The following is a 26,067-nucleotide window of genomic DNA, read 5'->3' as shown; positions in this document are numbered from 1 at the left end:
GTTTTTTTATAAAGACAGAATGGAAAAAAAGGAAAAAGCCTTTGCTTTTTCAGTCAAATGTTATTAAAAGGATAACATATATTTACCAGATCTGGTTAAAAATACTTTATATACTGTTCAAACAAAAGTAGCAGACAAGAGCTTATACTTCTTTCTCCCTCTCATCCTCTCTTGTTTGCCTTCTTAGTGTCGCTTTATTCTCATTTTTTTTTTGTATCTGAATTTATAGAATGAACCATTTGAGAAGGATAGTTGCCGACAACCTGGAGGGGAATAAGCATATTACCCACGTGGACTTGCGTGACAATCAGTTAACTGACCTGGATCTCAGCTCCTTGGGCAGCTTGGACCAGCTGCATTGTGAACGGAACCAGCTGCGGGAGCTGACATTGAGTGGTTACTCCCTCCGGGCCCTCTATGCCAGTTCTAACAGTATGTCGTACCCACCCCTTTCCTCCTTTACTTGCTTCTTCTTTCCCAGCTCCTGGGAGGACTTTCTAAGAAATTGATTCTTGCTGTGCTAATCAAGCAGCCTGGCTAAGTGGTACTTGAGAGTTAGGCGAATTTAGCATGCTTTTGACCGGGGCTTTATTTGCGAGAGGTGGGTTAGCATCATCATCCTCGTTAACACCTGAGTCCGCAATACCTCGAATGGAAAATTTGATTCACGGTGTCTATCATTCAGAGACACCCGTGAGTAGTTGGAGATTTGGGGAAAACCAAAGGATGTTGACAAGTAGTTTCAATCCTTAATTCCTCCCGAGTCAGGAGTATAAAGGTCCCCCTTCCATTAGTGTTCCTGGAATCTCTGATTGTTGCTTACTATCCCTCTCCCTCCATTTGTGCCAGATAACCACTCTCCTCACCTTCAAAGCATTATTATGGTCATATCTTCTCCAGGAGGCCTTCCCCAATTAAGCCCTCTCTTCCCCACCTCCCTTTCCTTTCTGTGTTGTCCATGTACTTGGATCGGTGACCTTTGGGCATTTGATATTTGCTCAACCCCCAGCACTTATGTACATATCTTTAAACTGCATATTATAAATTACTCATTCATATTAATATCAGTCTCCCCAATGCATGGTTTCACTATGGAGTTTGGCTAGAACACTGTTAGGAATCAGGGGACATTTATCTGACTGGATGCAGCATGCCACAGTGGCCATCAACCCGTCTTATTTATTGAGCTCCAACTGTGTGCAGAACTCTCCCGTAAGCGCTTAGGAAAGAACACTATAACAGAGTGGGTAGACACATTTCCTGCCCGCCAGTGAGCTTGCAACCTAGAAGGGGAGACAGACGTTAATAGAGATAAAGAAATTATGGATCGTAATTGTCATGGGGTTGAGGGATGGGTGAATAATGGATGCAAATTCAAGTGCAAGGAAAGGAGTGGGAGAAGAGGATATTGAAGAACTGTTGGTTTGTATGTGCCTGTGTGGATAGGTGCGGAACTGGGCACACTGTGTACTAGAAGTACTACTACTAAGACCTGTGGCTTAAGAGTGCAACAGCTGCGTTGTAAGACAACCGGATGTATGTAAAAAGGAGGAAGAGCTGTTGGCTCATGCTGGAGTCTTTGTTTTGAATGAGTGTTACCATTGAAAATCCTTTTTTCTTTGCTGGAGGTAGTAATGACGGTCCGTTAACCCAGCATTATCCTGACCGTTCAAACAGCGTGTGGTCTTATCGACGCAAAACTGTGAGCCGATGAGAGTTGACTGAGAGACGGCAGTGTTGAGAAAAATAGCGACTCCGTGGTTTCCTAGTGGACCTAAAAGTCTTATTGAAGAAGCTCCCCTGGAGATTTTCACAGCCATTCATCTAGTTCCAACTTCCTGGGCAGAATCATTCAGTATTAGCCAGTGGACCAAAACACAGAGATTTGTGCTCATCTCCTTATTTCATAAAAAGTTTAGAACGCTTTAGATTGCACTAAATCCATTTCTGTTCTGTGTAGTGGTGGAGACTTGTGAGAGGACTCTGGGAAAGGCATAGCAGGACATAGTCTTACATGGGTATTCCAAGAAGGAGCTACTTTCCCTTTGCCCTTACACTAATCCCAGGAGTGCTCTGTAGCGTCTCTGCGTGTGAGTGCAAACCACTGTGTTGTGGGGTAGGGCTAGGGATAAACTGGGAATAAGGCAGGAGAGGGAGCTGACATAGCAGTAGCTATTAAACTGCCCCGTATTACCTCCTGAATGCAATTTCTTTAAATACGTATTCATGCTGTGTTTTCTTGCCTGGACGAGGATACTGTTAGTTCCCGGGCAGAGATTATTATTGTTGTTATTATTATTGTTATTATAGTGCCGGCTACTGTACTAAATACCGGGGAAGGTACAAGTAAAATACCCACAGGGCTCACAATCTAAGCCGGGAAAGACAGATTCATTCATTCATTCATAGAGAAATAGGAGTAAATTAAATATCAAAGCCCAATTTTAGAATTCAGTCCTTATAAGACAGCGGTCCTCAAGCTGCTCACTGATCCAGGCAAAGTCATTGGTTCTAACTGATGCGGGTTTCCCAGGGTCCTAAATGTTGGGAAGGCAGGCTTTACTCCCGCAGTGTTGTGGGGTGGGGAGCAAGCCGTCTTGGCCCTCAGACAGCACTCTTGGGTCCCATCGCTCACAGTGATGAGGGGGCTAGGTATTGTCCCAACCCCCTCTGCTCCTGTGGTGGGTAGGGGGCTTCACTCCCATGGTGTCAGGTGCAAATAGAAAGGTTCAAGGGTTAGCCTGGCTCCGGAAAACCTCCCGTAAACCCTGGAGCTCCCGTGGGGTTTCATGGACACTCATCCATCCACAGGGGTTTGGGGGTTTCGGCTTCTGCCCACCCTTCATTCATCTGGGTACAGGGAACCCAAAAGAGGGAGAGCAGAGGACATACTCTCCCTTTCCTGGCTCTGGTGGGAGTGGGAATGCCCTCTGGAACCAAAAGGAAAGAATATGGATCAGTTGTCCATTTTTTGTACTTCCTTGCAACCCAAGAGCTGGACCCAAAATAGTTTGGGACACTAATGCATGCCCACACAAACTGTTCCAGGCCTTGCTCCCACACTCCTGGCTGGAGCTGGGCAGCAGCAGTGGCCAGGACAGCCGCCCCCACCCCCTTGGCCAGCTTGATGGAGTTGTCCCTTCCGGGAAAGAATTCTGTCCACGGCACTGCCCAAAACGGGTTCGGGACAGGGAGGCAGGTGACCCCAACAGCGGAGTCTCGGCTCTTCCGTTCCCCCAGTTAGAGAGAAGAAGCTTTCGGTAAGAAATATCCCCAGCAGTGCAAAGAGCATTTTCTTTTGGAACTTGAATGAGAGCTGCAGGACTGGTATTTGCATAATTGGCTTAATTGCCTGGGAGTAGGGAAAGGGAGTAGTTTCCACTCCTTCTTCTCCTCCCAACTGACAGGTGGGGACCCAATTGTGTAAACATTCAATTATCTGAAGGACCCTAAGACCCAATTGATTGAGATAATCAATGCAGTACTGCAGTAAATGGAAAAGCTCCTTAATTACATAACTTGGAAGAACTCATGTAGACCCATGCAATTTTGACGCCTAAAAAGAAAAGCAAATTATACTCCCCGTTGGGGCCCTGCTAGTCAGTTAACATTTGCGAAATACTCACTGTGTATATTAAGTAGTGCTGTTAGATTTTTCCTTTGTTTCCCCAGACTAATTTGGTCAGGCCAGGGAAACCAACCAAAAAGAAGTTACTCAAAATGCTCATCGTCATCTCGTGGGCTAGCATCCTTACTCCCTGGTTTCACTTTTGACTAGTTCCTGCACTAAAAATTCTGTTGACTTTTTGATTAGGGCTGACAGCAGTGAATGTTTATCCAGTTCCTAGCCTGCTGACCTGTCTAGAACTCTCTCGGTAAGTGAGCAACTACTTACTATTTGGTTTTTGGTATAATCCTTATATGTAAACAGCTTCTTAGGAAGAGAGGTGCTAAATCCAAATAGCCAGAGATATTTGTTATTTCGGGAGACCATAAAGGACAACTATCTCATTGAAAACTTAGACACCCAAAGACTACTAGCCTTGCAGAAACCTAAGGGCTTGCTTGGATGAGACTCCTTAAGGCAGACAGGATCAGCCTCCTCAAATTATAACAAAATGTAGCGGAAGGGCTCTCCCATTTCCCCAATTACTGTGGAAGCGGAGGATATTGTATATACTGAGAATTTCAGGGAATCAACAGCTGCTGCAGTGTGGAAGCCGGTGCCTGCAACGGGAGGCTGATGGTGATGGTCGGGAACCATCGCTGACCTTTAATACCGCAGGCAGCCTAGAGCTGGCCCTGAAGGTAGGGTGGCCATTTGTCGGAGCATCAGCTGGTCTGTCCCCCCCCCCGACCTGTACTGTAGCTACACCAGTCGTCTCTCTTCATAAATGCCTAACAACTATATAGGTTCTGCAAATTTCTGCAGAGAAGTTTTTCTTGTGTCTCCTTATGACTCCCTTATGTAACGTAAGCTACATTACATCTGTTCTAGCACTGCAATTCATATGAGCAGTTGCCTTCTAAGTTTCACAGTAAAAACTTATGGAAATGGACAGCAGTTCAGCCACCAGTCATTCCCCCAGAGTAATTATGTATTCATTTTTATTTTTTATATTAGTTAATTCTTTAAATAAGAATGCTTTGGGGTGGGGGTGGGGGTGGGGGTCAACAAAAGGGAGTATGCAATTCTTTAGTGTTGTCAGCAGCCACCCTACCTGGAGACAAGGAGAGTGCACTATTAGACATTTTTCTGAACCTACAAGTCCAGGAGGACCCAAGAAGTTTCTTTGAGATTGACTTGGGAGTACTCATTTCCATTGTATGTGGTAATTTTCCCTTTTGCCTGGGGGAAGTTTTGGAATTCCTTTTTTATGACTCTGAAAAAGTTTCTTTTAACTCTTGCAAACATACTTGCTATTTACAATTAGCTTTCCACTGTCAGTGGTAGTGGGGGACAGGAGGAAGGAGAGTCCTCATTATATCTATTAACAGCTCTGATACAAAGGTGGAAACTATCAAGTGGCTTTATGGTCTGGTTTGAATCTTGAATCTTACCTCCTCTCTGTCAGTGTTTGATAGATGTTTGAGATGCTAAGGAGTGAGAAATGGCCAAAAGCCAATCAATGGGAGGAAGAAAGGAAAAGCAAGAGGCTTCAGGAATCTAAAATTAGTTATGTGTACATAAGCTTTGAAAGAACAAAATGGTTTCCCAATGACATTGTTAAGGGGGGTAGCCATAAAACCCATCTCCCATTGAGATGAGAGATCCTGATTTTATTGGATAGTACCAGGTCCCCTTCTCCCAAAATACTCCCAACTGTGATATTGAGATATAAAGCTCTTATCCAGGCTTAATGCAAGATGTTTTACCTCCATTTTGTCTTCCAAATTGAGATTGTAAATTCTCATTTTACTGCAAAAGAACAGGGTGCAAGGGCAGGTTAAGCATATGGCCGAGCCAGCATCATAACTCACAACTCTGGTTTTCAGGGTATTGGGCAACCAGTAAGCCTTGCCATCTCCAGGGCATAAAGAATTTCCAGACAAATAATATGACATCTGCCTGTTCTGATTTGTTGTTTCTGGTGACTGCAACAATTCAGACGATCAGTTACTTAAGTTCAGCTAAGTGCCCAGAACAAAGCTGTGCACAGAAGGTAGTTAGTGAATGTTTGTTCCCTAGAGTGCAGTGCTTCACATTTTATTTCTCATTCATCTGCATTTCTCCCTGTAAGGTGAAGTCATTTAAAAGCTGGGGGAAGTGAGGTTTAAAAGGGACTCTTTTAAAGTTACGTAGTCATTAAAAGGACTGAGACTAGAACTCAACAACTCTCACTTCCCAGCCCAGTGTTCTTTCCCGTGGAAGGCCGTTATCCACATTCTGATTATTTTTTAATCCACTCTCCCTAGTCACTCTCTCGAATATATGTCTCTATTGTGTTTAAAATGTTTCAATGTGTATTTGCCTAAGGAACCTCCTTGAGTGTGTCCCTGACTGGGCCTGTGAAGCAAAGAAGATTGAGATATTAGATGTGAGCTATAATCTCCTCACCGAGATCCCTGTGAGGTAAAGAGAACTCCATTGCCTTGAGAATGATCCCAGTTTAACCTTTACAAGGAAACGCAGCTTTTGGTGCACCTTCTTTCCAAGCCTCCAAATGAAGGAGGCACGCGTCTGTCGCATTTGCAGGATTGCCAGCCCCGATGGGGAGTGTTCCCTAGGGACACAACCAGCTCAGCTGAGTCCCCGAGCCACATGGCAACTTGGGTCACTGTGGGCTACCCCAAGACCTAAGGCGCCTGAGGGGATTTGTGCTGGGTATGTTCCAGGGTCTCCAGGGGGAAGATGGGATGATGAGCTCTTCGTGCGGGGTGCTCAATGCCAGAAGGAACCGAGCCAAACCATGCTGGTTCTAGTCGGGCACCTGTGCCCCAGGGAGGATCTGGGACTGCTTAGAAAAGAGCCTTGAACCAGAGCATAAGAGTTCTTGTTTGTGGACTGGGATTGTGTCTGCCTGTTCTGGTGTTTTGTACTATCCTGAGTGCTCTGCACTCAGTAATCACTCAGTAAATACCACTGATCAAGTCCAGTCAGTCGTATTTATTGAACACTTACTATGTCCTAAGCACTTGGGAGAGTACAATATAACAGACACATTCCCTGCCCACAGTGAGCTTAATAATAAGAATAATGATGGTATTTGTTAAGTGCTTACTATATGCCAGATATTGTACTAAGCGCTGGGGTAGACCCAAGCAAATTGAGTTGGACACAATCCCTGTCCCATCTGGGGCTCACCATCTCAATCCCCATTTTACAGATGGGGTAAGTGAGGCGCAGAGAAGTGAAGTTACTTACCCAAGGACACACAGTAGACAAATGGCACAGCTGGGATTAGAACCCATGACCTTTTGGTTCCCTGGACTGGGCTCTGTCCACTCTGCCATGCTGCTTCTCTAGCTTACATCCTAGAGGAGGAGATGGACGTTGATATAAATAAACTACAGATAAGTACGTAAGTGCCATGGAGCTGGGAGGGGAGGACGAATCAAAGGGAGCAAGTCAGGGTGACGCAGAAGGGAGTTGAAGAAAAGGAAGAAGATGGCTTAGTCAGGGAAGACCTCTTGGAGGAGATGTGCCCTCAGTAAGACTTCTGCTAGCCTCAAAACGGCTATCTAATAATAATAATAATAATGTTGGTATTTGTTAAGCGCTTACTATGTGCCGAGCACTGTTCTAAGCGCTGGGGTAGACACAGGGGAATCAGGTTGTCCCACGTGGGGCTCACAGTCTTAATCCCCATTTTACAGATGAGGTAACTGAGGCACAGAGAAGTTAAGTGACTTGCCCATAGTCACACAGCTGACAAGTGGCAGAGCTGGGATTTGAACTCATGACCTCTGACTCCAAAGCCCATGCTCTTTCCACTGAGCCACGCTGCTTCTCCCATGTAAGTTCTATCTGTACTTTCCGAGTCGAGCCTACGCTTTTCTTTTCATTCATTCATTCAGTCGTATTTATTGAGGGCTTACTGTGCGCGGAGCACTGTAGTAAGCGCTTGGGAAAGTCCAACATGACCATAAACAGACACATTCCCTGCCCACAACAAGCTCACAGTCTAGTAGAGATTTGCTTGAAGATACTGACTGCCTGGCACCCAAGTGAAGGGCCCCCAGTGCTTCCACCTCTCCAATAAACCCACAGATTTATTTAGGGTTAGTTAACATCTCTCCTGCATACCAGGGAGAATTCCGCATTCCGACCTCTGAAGAATGGTATCAGATATGCGAGGAGCTATGCACAGAAGGTAGTTAGTGAATTTGCTCTTTTAATAAGTTCTCTTCTAGATTTACAAAGTGAGCAAGTTTTCCACTCAAGATAAGATTACCTATGTTCAGTCCGTGGTAGTCTGATTGTTTTATTAATGGTAGTCTGATTGTTTTATTAATCATTTTTCTCATTAAGCTCCTTCTCCTCCCCCTCCTGATAGGTAGTAAAGTAGATGTAGTCAGAGACGTTTTCTTGGCTTGCTCATTCATAGATAAATACAGATAGATACATCGGTCACTGAGCACTTACTGTGTGCAGAACACTATACAAAGCACTGAGAAGCAGTGTGGTCTAGTGGATAGAGCACAGGCCTGGGAGTCAAAAGGACCTGAGTTCTACCACCTGTCTGCTGTGTGAGCTTGGGCAAGTCACTTCACTTCTCTGTGCCTCTTATTTCATCTGTAAAATGGGGATTAAAACTGTGAGCCTTATGTGGAATAGGGACTGTGTCCAACCTGATTACCTTGTTTTTACCACAACTCTTAGAACAGTGACTGACTCATAGTAAGCACTTTTCAAATACCACAAAAAAAGGGGGAAAAAGGCACTTGGAAGAGTATGGTATAACAGAATAGGTAGATTTGTTCCCTGCCCTCAGCAACCTTCTAGTCTAAAGAGCGAGATTAAGTTTACAGTCTACAGATAGAACATTGAGTCAGATAGTAGTTTGCTTCCATTTGCTGATTTTGTGTAATCATTGGTTTATTAGCGTCTCCATAATAGAAAATAAGATTCTTATTGGTGCTTTAACTTCTTTCCCCTAGACTCCTCACTAGCCTGAGTCTCAGGAAGCTGATGGTGGGACACAACCATATTCAGAACCTTCCAGCCCTGCTGGAGCACATTCCTCTAGAGGTGCTGGATCTTCAGCATAACTTGCTTACCCGGCTTCCAGAAGCCCTCTTCACCAAGGCCCTAAAGTAAGTAAGAGCAGGACTTTTCTCTTCTAAAAACGACCTTTGGATGGTCAAAGATTATGACTACGTGACACTCTGCCTGGTTGGGAGGGCTTTATTATCTCTTGTGAGATAGAGAACAGGATCCTGGATTTTATGAGGCAAGATAAGTATGGTAAAGCCCAGTAGTGGAAGAAATTTGATTAGTGCCCGGCGGTACTCAACTTATTCTTGTAGGTTTGGGTGAGTGACTCTAAGGAGCAGATTAGGAGGTTTTGATCCCCCTGGAAGGCAGCTGTGTCCTTGGGTGCAAGAGTCATGCCATTCTTTCATCTGTGTCCTTGTCAGTGCCTTTAGAGGTAGGACACGTCAGTTAGTTTGGATTTATGATGTCATCCCTGGAAGATTACAGATTGACAGATTATTTTCTAGACTTTTGTTTCCTTCTCATAAGCTTTGTCAGTGTCCCCTAGAGACCTGGGACAGGCTAGGGCTTCAATACAAAAAAAAAATCAGCCCCTTCTTCCGCCATTTATTTTGGGGAACCAAATCGTCATTTTACACCAACTTTTTCTACAATCTCCTTCAAAAAAAACTTAGCCTCATTTACAAAAAATGGAGAAACTGAACACATTAGAGGTTACGGAGTTTACCTAAAGCTGAAAAAAGGGTTAGGGAAAGCATTTACCACTTTTGTCCCTGACTTCTCTTAAACTTAGCCCTGGTAATACTTCAGCACCTGGGCCAAAGGAGCAGCTCCCCCAGGCTTATTAATTTTAAGAAGACTTTCACAACTGTACTCCCTCCCCTTGCTGTCCCTCTACTGTGGATTTTCAGTTAGGCTAAATAGAGTTCAAGCTGAAGTGTATGAGGATCGGGGGACTGTGTGTTCTAGGAAAGGTGAGAGAACAGCAAACTTTAGCTTCAGGGGCCCCAGGTTTCCACTGCAGCATGCCCAGCAGACACTTAATTTGTCCTTGCTTAACCCCATTCCTCTTTCTAAGTACAGTCAGTTCTACTGGAACACTTCTTTTCATTGAATGATTTGGGTAGAGCCATAGACGCCCCCAACTCTGTGAAGGTGAAGAGAGCATGAAGCCATAGCTGGAATGGGACCAGAGGTGGAGTTAAAAATGTCCGGTCGCATCTCCCTTAAAACTCCTCTAGGTGACACAAACATGGAAAACTTGAAAAATATAAATGGGTTGGTGACGTAGGGACCCCCGAGTTCTAGCATGGAATTATTTGGAGAGTGCTTTATGTATTTTTTATGTAATGGAGGTAACAGATACTTCTGAAAAAGGTGAATATTTGTTTGACCAGCCTACCTTTTTCATTAGTCTCAGGTTCTTGAATGCGTCTGCAAATAGTCTAGAGTTCTTGCCGTCGGCTTGCAGTGGGGAGGAAAGTCTGAGTATGCTGCAACTTCTGTATCTGACCAATAATAACCTGACAGATCAATGCATCCCTGCACTGGTGGGGCACCCACACCTCCGCATCTTGCACCTCGCTAACAACCAATTACAGACCTTCCCAGCAAGGTAAGTGCCACGAACCTTATATCAGTCCAAATGGGCAATTTAAAAACTTTAGAGTCTTGGGTTATCAATCAGTATCTTCCTTGTACTTTATACTAGAATGGCTGTGTCACTGACCCCTCACCACCTGAATCGAGAATGTCCTACTTCCTACCTGGACTATTGAACATTAGCAACCCAGGAGATTCTGAGTGATCTCAGGTTTAATCCTTAGGCGCCTCATGGTTTTATTTCTTGCTGGCATTCTGAGGACACTGAACCGAGAACATTTCGGGGTGGATTGGAGAAGTTTTGTAAATCATTTTATTCCTTCTCCTCTGAATTGTCTTCTAGCATTCTGTTCTTTGGAAACTTCTAGTAGTGATATGAGAGAGTTTTTAACTTTTTTCTGCCAGTGTCCAGATCTGAAAGAGCTTTTTAATGCCCCTTGACTCTAAAGCCGCAAGGTAAAAAGAGTTAATTGGATACTCTGTGCTAGAAAAGAATCAAATTGATAAAGAATACGGAGAATGAAGCGACCTGGATTATCAGCGTGTTAACCAGACTGTGAACAAATGTGATTTTAAAAGCCCTTCTGCCCACTTTTGACTGTAGCTACAAACTCATGACTTGGAATGTGTTCAGTGTCCTCAGTATCTCTGGGGGATTCTCAGGCCCAACAAAGATCACATTCTGTTTAAAAGTATCATTTCTAGTTGATGAGGATTCGACGCACTGTAATTCTAACCGTGTTAAAATTCTGCTGCAGATTTTGCTCTGGGACTAAATACTAACTGATAGAGACAGCTTTATAAAAAAATCTTTTCCAATCAAAGCAGCCACTAAAAAGTTTCTGATGACTCCGGTGAGATTGTACCAGGAATCGAGGAATGATATATGGTGAAGATCATGGATTACGATTTCTAAAATTACTCAACTCAGATCTTCTGACAGTATAATATCAATGTCCTGGATTCTACGTCTCTTTGCCTTAGAGCTTAATACGTAACTGCTCTTGACTTTCATCTTCTCTGGTATTTTGGTGTTTTCTCTTCAGCAAACTCAATAAACTGGAGCAGTTGGAGGAGCTGAACTTGAGTGGCAACAAGCTAAAAACTATTCCCACAACAATAGCAAACTGTAAACAGCTGCACACACTTGTTGCACACTCCAACAACATCAGCATATTCCCAGAGATCCTACATTTGCCCCAGATCCAGGTAGGTCCAAGGATTCAAGAAAATACCCTATAGACGGGAAAAATGGGATGAGAGTTAGGGGCCCTAGATAGTAATAGTAGCAGTAATGATATTTCTTGAATGTCCACTGAGGGTCACGCACTGTACTAAGCATTTGGAAAAGAACAACGGAAAGAAGACTCACACTCCCTGCCCACCAAGAGCTTGCCCTCTTTCGAAGGAGACAAACATAAAAGTCTGGTTTCAGACTTTCAGACTGGTTTCAGAGATACAGTAGTCAAAAGGAAATGGATGGAACAGTCTCCGATTAGGCCCAAAGATGTAGTTTTAGATTTCTGAGCAGAGGTGTACTTACTAAATGAATTCCTGAGGGAATCGGTAACCTTTTACAGCTCTAGGGGAAAATGGAGGGCCTCCAGAGCGGTGAAGAAAATGTTCTCCCTCCTTGGTTTTCTTTTTGGTCAGTTTGTAGATTTGAGCTGCAATGACTTGACTGAAATCCTGATTCCTGAGGCTCTTCCTGCCACTCTCCAGGACCTAGATCTGACTGGAAATACCAATCTGGTTCTGGAACACAAAACACTAGACATCTTCAGGTAGGTTGAAGGTATACGGGAACCATAGGACAGATTCCGAGGAAAAATTATGCAACCTTTCAACAGTATTTCTTCTCAGTGCTCTCGGATGACCGAGTTAGAACATTGCAAACTAATAATGTATAAGTATTATTTGTTTTATAGGTTCATTAGAGATGAGCTGAACTCATCTCCTCTTTTCAGTATTAATTTCCACAGTATTTAGGACTGTACAAAGTACTTAATGTACAGAAGTAAAAGCCACTATCCTTGTCCTTGAGGATGTTACTTGCTAACAAAGGGAGACAGTAGATATAAATTAGCCGACCATTCAAAGAGGGACCAGGTTTAAATAACAAGCATGAGTAAATTAATAAACTAAAAAAATGAAAGGACTATGAGTGGTGAGAAGTTTGGGGGAGGCATGACTGGGAAGGGGGGCTTAATCGGGGAATGCCCTCTGGAGGAAACGACTTTCAGAAGGGCTTTGAAAGGTAGGGGAGAGAGATGTTTCGAGTGAGCTGAATAGGAAAGGTGTGAGCATAATCTTCTTCATAATCAGTAGCATTTGCTGAAGACCTACTGGGCACAAGGCACCATTCTGAAGGCCTGGTAACGAAACAAAACACACAGTCCCTGGCCTCGAGGAGTTACCGTATGATGAGTGAGAAAGGAGGGCACAAATCGCCAAATATGCAATATGTAAAAAAGCGGTAGAATAGAGGTGGGAGAGTCAAGAGTCAAGTGAAAGGAGCAAAATGCCTGAGTGAACAGGGAAGAAGGAACCGCCTTACAGTAGCCTTGAAGATGATGCTTAGAGGTTTCAGTTTTATGTGAGAAGCAATAGGAAGAGTGTTTGGCCATTCGTATATGTTAGATGGACTGAAGGAGGGGAGAGATTGAACATGGACAGCAATAGGGAGGCTCTTACAGTAGTCAGGCCAGAAGGTGTAAGAACCTGCTTTAGTGTGATGATTGTAAAAAAGGGCTGATTCTGTGGGATCCAAATGAAGATCCAGTGGGGCTGCTCTGCACCCAGTAAGCACTCAACAAATGCCAATGATGGAGTGACTGAATGTGGGAGTTAAGCGAGATTTTAAAAAATGGCTCTTTGGGAGTCTGGCTCCATGCCTGGTTCAGGGTAACCATAGTTTTGTCTACCATTTCCCTTTTCTCTTGTTTTGACTCTGAAGGTGGGGTTTACACAATTATATCCATATCTCTGCCTCCCACAGGCAATATACCTCATATCTTCTAAGACATATGATTATACATCAATACAAGTATATTCACCTACACCATTCACACACATACTTATGCCAACCCACAGTGTATATATTCTTCCCCATCCTCACCACATATAGATCTATACATTCCTCCCTGCCTCCAAATCCTCCTCTACAGAAAAAAGCCACTTGTCTTTCAGTCCTAGCCAAGATTGTCCCTGGTAGCAGATGACAGCTCCGGGGAGTCAGTGTAATGAAGGAGGGAAAGGTGGAACTGTTCGGCTATGCTTTAGGGCAGCTTTTGTGTTGCGAACACAGACGTGCGTTGTAGCGGTGGTCGCTTGCAAGGCTGGATGCCATGTTGTGAACTTTTTGGGCCCTATGTTATTCCTGGGCCCTGGACTTTGGTCCCGTTAGCCTCTGTTTAATTCAGTCCCCCTTAGAAGGGAAAACAAGGCGTTACATTTTGGCCATATCAAGTTTAAAATGCCACATGGTCATTTGGATTGAGAAATCAAGATTGTGGAACACTCAGATCAGGACTGGAGGTGAAGATGTGAGAGTCATCCGCATTGAAGTGGTAGTTGAAGGCCAGTTGAAAATTTATGACTAATCCTTTTCCCCAGCGTCATGGATGCTCTAGTAACACCAGAAGAAAACATTACATGAAAGCATGCGTATTTTCAGCCAGACTTTTTTTTTTTCTTGTTCAGGGTTCAAAAGTATCCCAGATGATCAGTTTGGGAACTCCGAACTTATGAGGTACAATTCTGTGAGCTGTGAGTTCCCTCCGAGTTAGCATTCTGGGAGGATGTTTCTGTGACAAGTAGCTTGTTTTCAGGGTATCCATATAAATATTGACGTTTTTGGAAATAGGAACTCATTCCCTTTCAAGGGGGTATATAAATGGAATTTGGGAGATAGCCTACCCCTTCTTAAAGTGATAACATTGCACTTTCAACCTGTATGGGAAAATCAAACTGGAAATAAAAAGGCTATCCTTGTGTGACTGCTGTATTCTACGCCTAGAAGTCTCTAGCTTGTCCGTCAGCTTTACGCTTCTGTCTGGATAGATGCATTAAAGGAAAAGAGGCTAAGAAAATGCCAGTAGGATTAACTTCCCAATGGTCTGGCCTTTTTCTGTAGCCATATCACAACTCTGAAAATTGATCAGAAACCCTTGCCAACAGCTGATTCTTCAGTCGGATCAACCTTCTGGAGTCATGGACTGGCAGAGATGGCTGGTCAGAGGAATAAGTAAGTATATTAAGCTTCGTAAATGCCAAGAGAGAACGTATATTTCACCCATCCAGCTTCACATAGATATGTAAAGTTAATTAGCAGCTTGTAAAGGCTTTATATGCCCATGAATTTAGAGAGCTGAATTTATTCACTTTTTCTTTATGGCATTACTAACTTCTTCAAAGTCAGCACTATTTCTTTATCCACAGGGATCACTTTCATTTGGAGAGTAGGATTTACAGCCTTTGCATTGTGCCCCTCCATGTGGATAATTGACTTTGTTTTCATTAATAGCCTCATGATCATTTGTGATTTTGTACTCTGTGGTCCATGGTAGCAGGAAGATTCAGGGCAAAAGAATATTGAGGGGTGAGACTTTCCACTCTAAAAGGGTTAAAGTTGCTTTTGGGGATTTTTTTCCCAAGGATTTTCCATGGGGCAATTCCCCATAGAAAATCTCTAAGGAGTAACTGCACTTGTAAGCTAGCGGTAGTGCCCTTTTCCGCAGTGTTGTCGATAGAAGCAGCATAGCGTAGTGGATAGAACCACGGGCCTGGGAGTCGGAAGGTCATGGGTTCTAATGCCAGCTCCGCCACGTGTCCGCTGTGTGACCTTGGACAAGTGACTCAGCGACCTCATCTGTAAAATGGGGATTGAGACTGTGAGCCCCATTCGGGACAAGGACTGTGTCCCACCCAATTTGTTTGCATCCACCCCAGCGCTTAGTAAGATGCTTGGCACAGAGTGAGTGCTTAACAAATACCACAGTTCTTATTTTATTATTACCTGCTGGTAGCAGTGTATACCACTCGTCCAGCGAAGAACTCTCTGGGTTCCGGCAGCCCTGAGTGATAGCCGTAATTTGTGGTCATCTCCCCGCTTCCACAATCTTTCCACTGTAGGCTTTGTGTATCTGCCCTTGCTGTGGATAACTTTGCAGAGGGTGTGGAGGCCGTGTATGCCATGTTTGATGGGGACCGAAATGAGGAATTGCCCCGCCTCCTGCAGTGTACGATGGCGGATGTGCTCTTAGAAGAAGTGCAGCAGTCAACAACTGATACAGTTTTCATGACGAATACGTTTTTGGTGTCTCACAGGTAAGCCTGGGGCGTGTAGTTCTCCTTATCTCAAGATTCCTCTACAAAATGCATGGGGTTACGCTTTCGGGGATTGGGAAGGGGTCTAGATTATTGGAAGTGAATCAAGGGAGAAGCTGTTTCTGCCCCTGTTATCTCTTTTGAGTATCCCTGGTAATGGAGTCCATTCCATATTGGCAGTAAAAGAAGTTGTCTGAAACATGTAAGACTTCCAGTTGTGCCATTTGCTTTTATCTATGTTTGTACCTAAGCAATCAGTGACATTTTCTAAATCCTTTCTGTGGGCAAAGCACTGTTCTGAGCACTTATCTTGGTACCTCTTTCCACTGGATTGAAAACTCCTACTGGGAGCAATTGCAGCCAACCAAAGCTATATAAATTTAAATCATATACAGAGTCCTGAATCCTCTGGGCACTCGATACATGTTTATTATGGTGATCATGATGATAAGAGCCTGAAGATCAATTGGTAGGATGAGAATTTACAAAATTGATCCTGAAGTACATAAATACTGTCCTGGGGGCTGTGAGTTAGTCTCATTCACCATTATTACCTAAATTAGGCTGTCAGTTTTATTTATTAAGCATCTTCTGAATGTAGAGCACTGATTAAGTGTTTGGAAGAGTACAGTAAAAGCAAAATACCTGTTGTGTGCCTTCAGGGAGCTTACAGTCCGATGGAGGAGACAGACAAAAATGATTTGCAGGGAGAGGGAGGAGGAGGATGAAGACCAGGAATAAAATGGGTGTTAGAGGGGGTGTTGGGGTGAGAAACGGAGTAATTGAATATACATGTACATACACTTACATACATGCACACACTCCTGTATACATATGCAAGTTCTGAATGGAAGTGTTGGGGCTAAATCTGAAAGACATCCTGGAAAAGTGAAGATCTGGGGAGAGCTTTATAAAGTGGGGACAGAGGTGGACTGGTGGATTTGTTGTCATTCCAGGGGAACATCTTGAGCAAAAAATCAGAGGTGGGAGAACCGAATAGTGAGGTGCTGTTAGGTGAGCTTGTGAAGAGTGAGGAGTGTGTGCTGTAGAGTAGTGAGTGAAGAGAACTCATAGGTAAGATAAGGAAAGGCTGTGGAGAGCCTCGAAGCCAGTGATGTCTTTCCTGGTGTGGAGGGAGGTGAGAGGTTTTTGGGGAGTGGAGAGAGATGTCAAACATTCCAGAAAGATGATCCAGACATCATTGTATAGTAAAGACTGAAGGGGAAAGCCTGCAGACTAGGAGGTTAGTCAGAAACAGCATGGCCTAGTGGAAGAGCACAGACTCGGGAATCTGAGGACCGAAGCTTTGATCCTGACTTCGCCACTTTCTAGCTGGATGTCCTTGGGCAAATCACTTAGCCTCTCTAGGTTTTGATTTCCTCATCTGTACAGTGGGGGTTAAATGCCATTCTTCTTGCCACTTACTCCGTGAGCCCCAGGTGGGACGAGGACTGTGTCCAAGCTGATTATTTTATATCTACCCTAGTGCTTAGTATAGTGCTTGATGCGTAGTAACTGCCAAACAAATATTACTGTCAATAGTGAGGCGGTTAAAACAATAATCTCACCGTTTTATGGTGAGAGCGAGTTCCAGAATGATGTCAGTTTGGGTGGAGAGGGTGAGAAGTTCAGTTTTTTACATTTTGAGTGTGAGTGACTGTGGAACATTTGTGTTAGCTGTCCCGAAGGAAGAGGAAAAGGTTGGAGAGAGACTGAGGCTAGAGGGAGATATGGGAATCATCCACCGAGAGTGGTAGCTGAAGCCATGGGAGGAGATGAGCTCCCCGAAAGAGTGTAGAGTGAAAAGAGTAGGGGAACCAGGACAGAACTCTGCAGGGCACCCACAGTTAGGGGATGAGGTGGAAGAGTAGCCAACGAACAAATTGGAGAGAGTAGTCAGAGAGGACGGAGAGTCAGGCAAGCACCCTGTTGGAAAGTATTTCCAGGAATAAATAAGGCCTGGGCTGAGCTGGGTCTGTGACACCCATATGTGGGGAGGATCCTGAGTCCCATTATAAAAGAAATGGGGGGAAGTCAATTTGTTTCCACATTATTTGACTGCAGTATTAACTCAAAATATCTATTTGCTTGCCGGGCTATTTGCCAAGCTGATTTGAAGTTCTCCCTTCCTTCTAAAGCAGGTTGGTCACTTTCTTCTCTCTCTCTCTGAGTAGAAAACTGGGTATGGCTGGCCAGAAGCTGGGCTCCTCTGCTCTCCTGTGTTACATTCGACACGACGCTACCGATCCAGCAAGTGGCTTCACCCTGACGCTGGCCAACGTGGGCTCGTGTCAGGCAGTTCTGTGCCGCAATGGGCAACCGCTGCCCCTCTCCAAAGTCTTCAGTTTGGAACAGTGCCCAGAGGAGGCCAGAAGAGTTAAGGACCAAAAAGCCATCATAACTGAGGTTGGTCCTGCTATTTCCAGAGCTATTTTCTTGCTGCTTGGGGCTATGTGATGATTGGAGCTTGAGAAACATAGAAAATAGAGCCCTTTCCTAATCTCATTAGACCATTTTGAGGGATGGTCTAATGGTTCCGCTGGACATTTTGCGGGGGCCGTCCTTGCTTTTTGAGTTCCAAAGCTATTAGTGGTTGCTAATCCCAGGGGAGGCGTACCTCAAAGTAGCAGGGCTGGAAAGAAATATTCAGGTAATAGAGAACGTTGACTTAACAGGAAAATGCCAAGCTCATTTGAAATGGATAATGCATTCTTATTTCCAGTCCTTTCCTACCCATTTGTTTCCAGCTATAAGCTGCCATGTCCATAAAAATCTCCTTTGGTTGATTGCCAGTTCATTTGACTCTTTTATCCAGGCCAAAACGACAAATACTCTGAAAAGGGAGAGAATTTGTCCTTGCATATGTCTTCTCTCAGCTTGGTTCTGGCACTCTGATGTTCAAAACCATCCACTTTTTCCTGTCTTTACACCGCCACGTCACGATGCTTCGACACAGCATCGGCAATATGCTGCAGTCACTTCGATCCTAAGCGGGTCCTTGCATGTAAAACCTTCATGTGTCCTTGGCAGTGTGCCTTACCCCTGCTGAATACTGTCTTACCGCACTCCTTGCCCCAACAAGAACGTGACTGGCAAGCCATTATCATAACCATCAGTTCCTTCACACGAGTTCTCGATCCTGAAATCTCACGTTCATCCATTGTTCCCGATGAGAGACTCTTTATAGTACACAAAGTGGATTTTTCACAGGGAGGGAGGGATTATTGAAAGCATCGAGTGCTAGCATCTCAATAATTGTATGGAGCCTCTCTCATAGTCAGTAGTATTTATTGAGTGGTTATTGTTATGCACAGCACTGTAAACCTGAAAAGCAGAGTCCCTGACCTTGGAGTGTATGATCAAGTTGACATCAGAAAGGAGCAGCATGACGTAGTGACAAGAGCACGGGCTTGGGAGTCAGAGGTCGTGGGTTCTAATCCTGTCTTCGCCACTTGTCTGCTGTGTGACCTTGGGCAAATCACTTAACTTCTCTGTGCCTCAGTTGCCTCATCTCTAAAATGAGGATTGAGACTATGAGCCCACGTGGGACAACCTGCTCACCTTGTATCTACCCCAGCACTTAGAACAGTGCTTGGCATATAGTATGCACTTAACAAAAACCATCATTATTATTATTATTATTATCAAATGATATGCATATAGGAAGAAAAATATGGATGTAACAGTTTATCACAAGCATATGGAGAAATGGATGAGTAAATGGAGTATGTAAACCAGTATATCTATAAGAGTTAAGAATGTCGTTAAATTACATAAGTACTATCTTGGAAGATAACTTTCTCTTAAGAAATTTTAGGACTACCCTTTCTGTCATAAATCCTTTAGCATAGTAAAAGGGCCTCAGTTTATTACAGGTAAGGCCCGAGCACTTAGGAGAAGGTAGAGCGACTCCATCACTGCTAGCTTCAATCCCCTGAAACCTATGGCTTGACAACTCTATAGCTCTCCCAGAGTCCAAGACCTTTCTTTTCAGATGATTCAGCTCAGAGGCCCTAAAGGTCTTCTCGTAGACGGTTTCAGACAGGGGCACCCAGGTAAATCCCGAGAATCTGGACTCGGGGTCTACTAACCCAGGATCTCTGTTTGCTTTTAGGACAATAAAGTAAATGGAGTGACCTGCTGTACCCGGATGTTGGGTTGTACGTACCTGTACCCCTGGATCCTCCCCAAGCCCCACATCTATTCCATCCCCCTCACGGTGCAAGATGAGCTGTTGGTCTTGGGGAACAGAGCCCTGTGGGAGCATCTGTCGTTCGCGGAAGCCGTCGCGGCCGTGCGCCACGTGCACGACCCGTTGGCGGCCGCCAAGAAGGTGTGCACCCTGGCCCAGAGTTACGGTTGTCAGGATAACGTCGGGGCGATGGTGATCTGCTTGAACATCGGGGAGGATGGCTGCACCTGTGAAGCGAATGGACTCCCCCTCCCGGGCCCCGGGGGGTTCGCCCCCACCCCCGCCGCCGTCAAGGACCCTCCCAAGCCGACCACCCCTTCCTCCAGCAGCGGCATCGCCTCGGAGTTTAGCAGTGAAATGTCCGCCTCCGAGGTGAGCAGCGAGGTGGGCTCCACCGCCTCCGACGAGCACAACGCCACCGGCCTAGAGGCGGGCTTGCTGATGAGGCCAGAGAGACGTTGCAGCCTCCATCCTGTGCCCACCTCTGGGCTCTTTCAGCGCCAGCCTTCTTGCGCCACTTTCTCGAGTAACCAGTCGGACAACGGCTTGGACAGCGATGACGACCAGCCGGTCGAAGGGGTCATAACGAATGGCAGCAAGGTGGAGGTGGAAGTGGATATCCATTGCTGTAAAGGAAAGGGTCTCGAACCGTCCTCGCCCACGGTTGAAGAGGGGTCTCCTGCTCTGGGCCCAGGCCTAGAGGAAGATTCTGGAGGTGGGGGGAGGCTGCTTGGGATCAGGAGGCAGAATAGCGTCAACAGTGCCAGTCACCTCCTGCCAGTCACCAAGGAGAAGACTGAATTACAGAAATCGCCCTCCACTTCCTGTCTGTACGGGAAGAAGCTCTCCAACGGCTCCATAGTGCCCCTGGAAGATAGCCTCAACCTAATCGAGGTGGCTACAGAAGCTCCTAAAAAGAGAACTGGCTACTTTGCCGCTCCCTCCCAGCTGGAGCCCGAAGATCAATTCGTGGTCCCCCATGACCTGGAGGAGGAAGTGAAGGAACAAATGAAACATCACCCGGAAAACAGACCCGAGACAGAACCCCACGAAGAGGATCGGACTGACCGTCGTGAAGAATTTGACACCGCTTTATAATTCCCCTAGGAGAGTTGTCGCGGCATCTCTCTCCTCTGTAATGTAGGGACCGGCGGCCCCCTTGAAGGAATCAGACTCTGTAGTGAGTGATCTTAGCGGAATAGGAGAAGGCACCCAGAGCGGCCAAGTGAGAGCTGCTTGGTTCCTGCTCTGGGGACCAAGTAACTTCGCTCAGTAGTGGGTTTCACGCTTACCTGACACTGGGATTCCCAGTGATGCTGGGCAGAAGACAGGCCCCGTTCGGCCTCCGGCCGGCCACCCACCGTTAACTTTTTCTTTCTTGGGATAATTTTGAGAATTCGCCCGCCGGGGCGGGGAAAAGTATTTGTCTCTGTGGAGGAAGTGGCTAAAGGTTGATTCTCTTAATGATCACTCCTAAAGGATCTTTTGTGACACACAGCTCTTACCGGGTAAAGTGTCAGGACTCAGCCTAACTCCGATGCGATGTGACTAGTCACATGGCTTTATTATTCTTCTCTAAGAGAACACAGCCTAGCAAAATGAAGCTTACTGGAAATGCAGAGCCAATCGAACTGATTTCTGTATGTACTGTAAAGGAAGCACTTTTCATTGACTGTGAAATTTTATTTTTGAATCTGCACTCGAGCCAATCTTCTTAGAAGCAGCCCGACCCCTCTGTTCTTTGAATTGGGCCCAGCCGACGGTGTGGGCGCCTTCACGTGGGCACCCGGGCACTGGAGTCCGAACTCCCTTCCCGACAGTCCCAGCAAGAGCTGGAAGGAGTCGGGCATCAGTGCCCGCCAGGCAGGAGAGGAGTAGAGGCTGGTCTTATTGGGGGATAAAGAGTGTGGGATGGGAGCTGGGGGAGGGGAGCTGGGGGGAAGGAGTGTTCCAAAAAACAGGAGGGGTGGGGAGGGGGTCAGAGACCTCTAGTGAGTCTGGCTAGGAATATTTGAGATAGAGCAGTTCCCGGCATGCTTCCAGGGGAGCATCTGGGGGTTGGAGTCATTCAGGCATATAGCGTAGGCCAGGGAAGTAGCCGTCCCCCTCTCTAGGGGCCGGGGCCAGGGACTGCCTGCTCACACCCAGGAAATCGGAGCCATCGGAGCCGTCTCTTACAGATGGAGGCAGAGTAGCTCGATCGGGTTCCCTGGGTTGAAGTGCTTTGTTTTCTTCCCGACTAGGTCAGAGAGATTTTTCTCTCCCCTCTCACCCTCAAAAAAAAAAAACCCACCAAAAAACCCCCAATAACCGGGATTGGGTTTTGTCTCGATTCTTTTTCTTTTTCTCTTTTCTAGATCACAAAAACTTAATAAGGATAATAATGAAGTTTGCTATTCTGAAATCAGTACTGATCTGCCAAACATGTTCTCGATGAGTCCTGGACTCCTTTACGGATACGGGATTTTTATTTAATTACAGACATTTCCAGGCAAACAGAAACTCCAGTTTTCTGTGTGTTTGCACATCCCTTCTCGCTACATGGCCCTGTCAAAATGCGTTTCCTTGCACATTCTGCTTTGTGGCCTTTTTAAAGGTAGTAGAGTTGTCCTTCAGTTTGAGAGTTTACTTGGAAGAGTTAAATCCTTGAAGTTCATTCAAAAGCTTTCTCTGGTTTAATCTTCTGGGGAATGTGCTTTATATTCTTTGAGCAAGGGTGCAGTCCCAAAAGAAAACTGGGTGGAATCATGAAGCATTCGCTTGATCGGGACACAAGTATTAGAGATCAGTTTGCCAAATACGAAACTCATGCGTCAGATTTTTTTCATCAAAAACAAAAGAGAAATGGGAGCAAACCAGTGAACCAAATGACTGAAAGTCTTGTTGCCAAACTCCACATTTTAGATTCTAGTCTGAGGCCCTCCACAAGGATGTGGCAGGTCTTAAGGTCTTCGGGGATCCTGTACCAGTTCAGGGATTGTCTAATGTAAATCTCCTCAGGAGTCTAAATTTGAGTCCTTGCACTGTTAGGAGAATTTCAAATTCTCTGTCGAACTACTAGCCTGCTTGCCGAGCAGGTTGCCGGCTCCGGCCTTTGATCCGAAGCTTCGGGGCTTGTGGAGAATCACGGAGAGACGTGTCCGGATGAGGTGCAGTTAGACGGCAATTCGCCAGTGTGAGGGGGTGCCAGTTTCAGAAATCAGAGCGTAAATATGGGAAAGGGACGGAAAACAGGGTGGTGAGGAGCAGCTTCAGTTCATGCCTCAGCGCATTTTAGAAGATTGGCATCAGAGAACAAAGTGGTTTAACTGGGGAAGGTTAACTACTGTACTATATTGTGTGAATAAGGCTAACTCACCCGTAACCCTTCTTCCCCAGGGATGTGTGGCTTACCGATTCACCCACTTAAATATCCTTTCCGGGTTTCCTTTTTCCAAATCCTCCAGCATCCAGAGAAAAGGCAACTCCTTTCATGTGCTAACTAAACCTGTCTACTGACAATTGAACTCCCGTTTTTTGTTGTTGTTGTTTTTTCCACCGAGCTTCTTGTCCATTTGATTGTACGGCTGAAATCTATCGGACCGGCTGCGGCGGCCGGGAGAAGGCTCTCGCTAAGTGAGATCCTGGTGGAAACTTACAGACTGTGGTGTGATCCCACAGGAGTTGTCATATGAGATCAGGCAGTTGGGTTAGCCCGGCCTCCAGCGGTCCCTGCTGCCTTACTCCAAGAGGAAGAGAACACTCCCCTTGGCCCGCGTCTCACCCTTTAGCCCATCCTTGCTCTGAGTCCCAGGTCTGCCGGGCCATCTTATCTGTGTGGTTGTAAAGGAGGTGGAAGTCGAATGTTGCTGAGCTTGAGGTTCTGGATGTAGGAGACACCCCAACAAGATGAAAGTGCTTAACCCCGGGCGGCCGTTGTATTCGTTCCCCCGCTTTGACCCACAATCGGAATTCGAATTGATGTGGAGTTGGCCTGCAGTGGGCGGGCATAAAGCTAACAGTGCTGCTAAAGGGTCAGTATATTACCACTTACACAGTTGGGGGGTGGAAGGAGGGGCAGGGGTGTGCGTGCATGAGAGCGATAGAGTGGTGTATTCATTTCCTCTGTCTATGAGGTGGTGCAGATAGGAGCAGCTTGATGAGCACTGGTGCTATTAGGGTAGTCCGAATGCAGTTGCTGCTATTTTCCAGAAAGCGGGGGCCTGTTAGGAGTCAATCTAGGGCCAATTTAACAACTCTCTTTTCTCTTCTCGGAGTCACTCAGCAAAGAAAGGTACTCATCAGCCCTGTGCTTATCTTTCTCTGTTCAATGATTCTCCCAACGGAAGAAACCTCGGTGAGTGACTAGGTGAAATCCGTGATGTCGGAAACTGATAAATATATCAAGTGTTAAACAGCCTCTGAGTCGTCGGTGCTCGGAACAGGCCGAGACTTGCCTCACCCACCAAACCCCAACCCCAACTGGATTCTTTCAGCCTCCCGAGGGCACGGAGGTGAGTGGAGTTTTCATTGCAGTCGGTGGCTTTGGCCCACAAATAAATTAACTTCCTGCTTGGGAAGAGAGGCTACACCAAGAACTGCACCGATTCTCTCGTTTGCCGAACGTCGTCCCGTACGAGCTCCTGGACCCTAGAACTTTTATGCACTTCTGCTGGATTCTGTAGGGTTTTCCCTCTCTCTCTCTCTCTCTCTCTCTCTCTCTTTCTTTCTGTTGCCAACGGACATCACCCGAGCAATGGGTTCACATCTTATGGTTTTGTGCAATCATTGTCCTAGTCTTAAGACTCATAGTGTATTTTTGATATTTTTGAAATGTGTTAAATTTTTTAACTCAATAATTACATGAGCCAGAGCATGTTGCCGCAGATTTATTGTTTGTAATAAAATAAAATAAACTAAAATAAAATGTAGTATCTTTTTCACCCTTTTGTTTCCCAATGGATTATACGATATTTTAGCGATACCAGATTAGTTTAGCATGCAGCTGTGTGCCCTTCCTTCAGAGTAAATTGAAGCAGATTCTTCAATGCGCCTTCTGGATTTTCCTTTGTTTCTTGCTCTGTGGAGGCATGCGCCATCCTGAGGTGAAAGAAGCGCTAGGCCGTGATGCTTTATTAATATTCACCGATGAGTTGAGGCAAGAATATTCTTTTTATCAACTTTTCCAGATGAAGTAGCAATAAAGATGTTTACCCGGAGATTATGATTTTGTTTTTATGTATGAGGAATTTCAAGGCCAGGAAACACAAACGTCCATAGTTACAGTCATGTTTGGTATGTCATCCAAACGCAGGCCGATTTTACTACATCTTACTGTGTGGAAGTACTGAAGCGCCTCTGTCTTTCTGGTTTCCTTAAGAACCCAGATAAAGATGAATTGTAGTATGTGTTTTGGGGTTTTTTTGTTGGGTTTTTTTGGTGGGAGAGGAGCACAGGAAATGTAGGTGACTGGGGTGAGGAGCCTGCAAGGGAACCTGGAAAAGCTGGAGAACCAGAAACATCCAAATTTCATAAGGACAGACGTTGATCATGACCCAGAGGCAAAACTCTTAGCTAAGGGACCAATGTGTCACTTCAGGTAAGCAGACGACTCAGATGTGGGAGTGGATCTGCTCCAAAGAACGAAGCAGGGTAAGCACTTCTACGGTGTTGTCAGATTTCCGAAATGTCTGCCTCTCATCTGAAAACCTTTTGACTTAGCAGCATTCAGCTTGCTCCTCAAAGATAAAGGCACTGGATTAAGGTTTCACCCTCCCAGTGTGGAATAATATGAAAACTCTGGGTCAGTGTTTTAGCCTAACAGGGTCATTTCCTGATCATTTTTGCTTCGCTGTTGGAAAAAAAAACCCAAAAAACAAAATAGGCCGAGCCATGGCAGGCACTTCCTTCAGGCAGGCCTCAGACTTAGGAAACGACTGGTTCCCGAACAACTCTGAAGTTGAAACTTTATGAGTCAGACCCAACTTTCCCATGAGGAAAAGTGTTGAAAGTGGGATATTTGGTTTCTGAAGAAATGCCTGGTAGCCTATTTTTAACCCAAATTGCTCAGAATGGTATAATCATCCAATTAAAGATGAGAAAGCTGTGAGGAAAGAGCATGGACCTGGGTTCTAATCCCAACTCTGCCACTTGTCTGCTGTGTGACCTTGGGCAAGCCACTTAACTTCTCTGTGCCTCCATTTCCTCATCTGAAAATCGGGGATTCAATACCTATTCTCCCTCCTACTTAAGCCTGTACGTTTTATATGGGACGGGGACTCCGTCCGACCTGATTACTTTGTTTCTA

At 45.4% G+C, this 26,067-nt stretch overlaps 1 protein-coding gene across 2 annotated transcripts in view; it reads left to right on the top strand.

The window, feature by feature from the left end:
• Window positions 1-24,703, top strand: part of PHLPP2 (PH domain and leucine rich repeat protein phosphatase 2) — a 72,709-nt gene extending 48,006 nt beyond the window's left edge. For both annotated transcript variants that reach the window (XM_029074904.1, XM_039913422.1), the window contains exons 9-19: window positions 230-432; window positions 3,815-3,875; window positions 5,978-6,073; window positions 8,602-8,757; window positions 10,074-10,274; window positions 11,308-11,470; window positions 11,915-12,045; window positions 14,397-14,507; window positions 15,395-15,589; window positions 17,764-17,995; window positions 19,704-24,703. In XM_029074904.1, the coding sequence (XP_028930737.1) occupies window positions 230-432; window positions 3,815-3,875; window positions 5,978-6,073; window positions 8,602-8,757; window positions 10,074-10,274; window positions 11,308-11,470; window positions 11,915-12,045; window positions 14,397-14,507; window positions 15,395-15,589; window positions 17,764-17,995; window positions 19,704-20,879 (2,725 nt within the window). In that variant the 3' untranslated portion in view covers window positions 20,880-24,703. The remainder of the gene's footprint in view (window positions 1-229; window positions 433-3,814; window positions 3,876-5,977; window positions 6,074-8,601; window positions 8,758-10,073; window positions 10,275-11,307; window positions 11,471-11,914; window positions 12,046-14,396; window positions 14,508-15,394; window positions 15,590-17,763; window positions 17,996-19,703) is intronic.
• The last annotated feature ends 1,364 nt before the right edge of the window (window positions 24,704-26,067 follow it).

This window comes from Ornithorhynchus anatinus, chromosome 11 (assembly GCF_004115215.2).
Source record: "Ornithorhynchus anatinus isolate Pmale09 chromosome 11, mOrnAna1.pri.v4, whole genome shotgun sequence".
Taxonomy (NCBI): domain Eukaryota; kingdom Metazoa; phylum Chordata; class Mammalia; order Monotremata; family Ornithorhynchidae; genus Ornithorhynchus; species Ornithorhynchus anatinus.
This window is presented reverse-complemented; position numbering and strand designations above follow the sequence as displayed.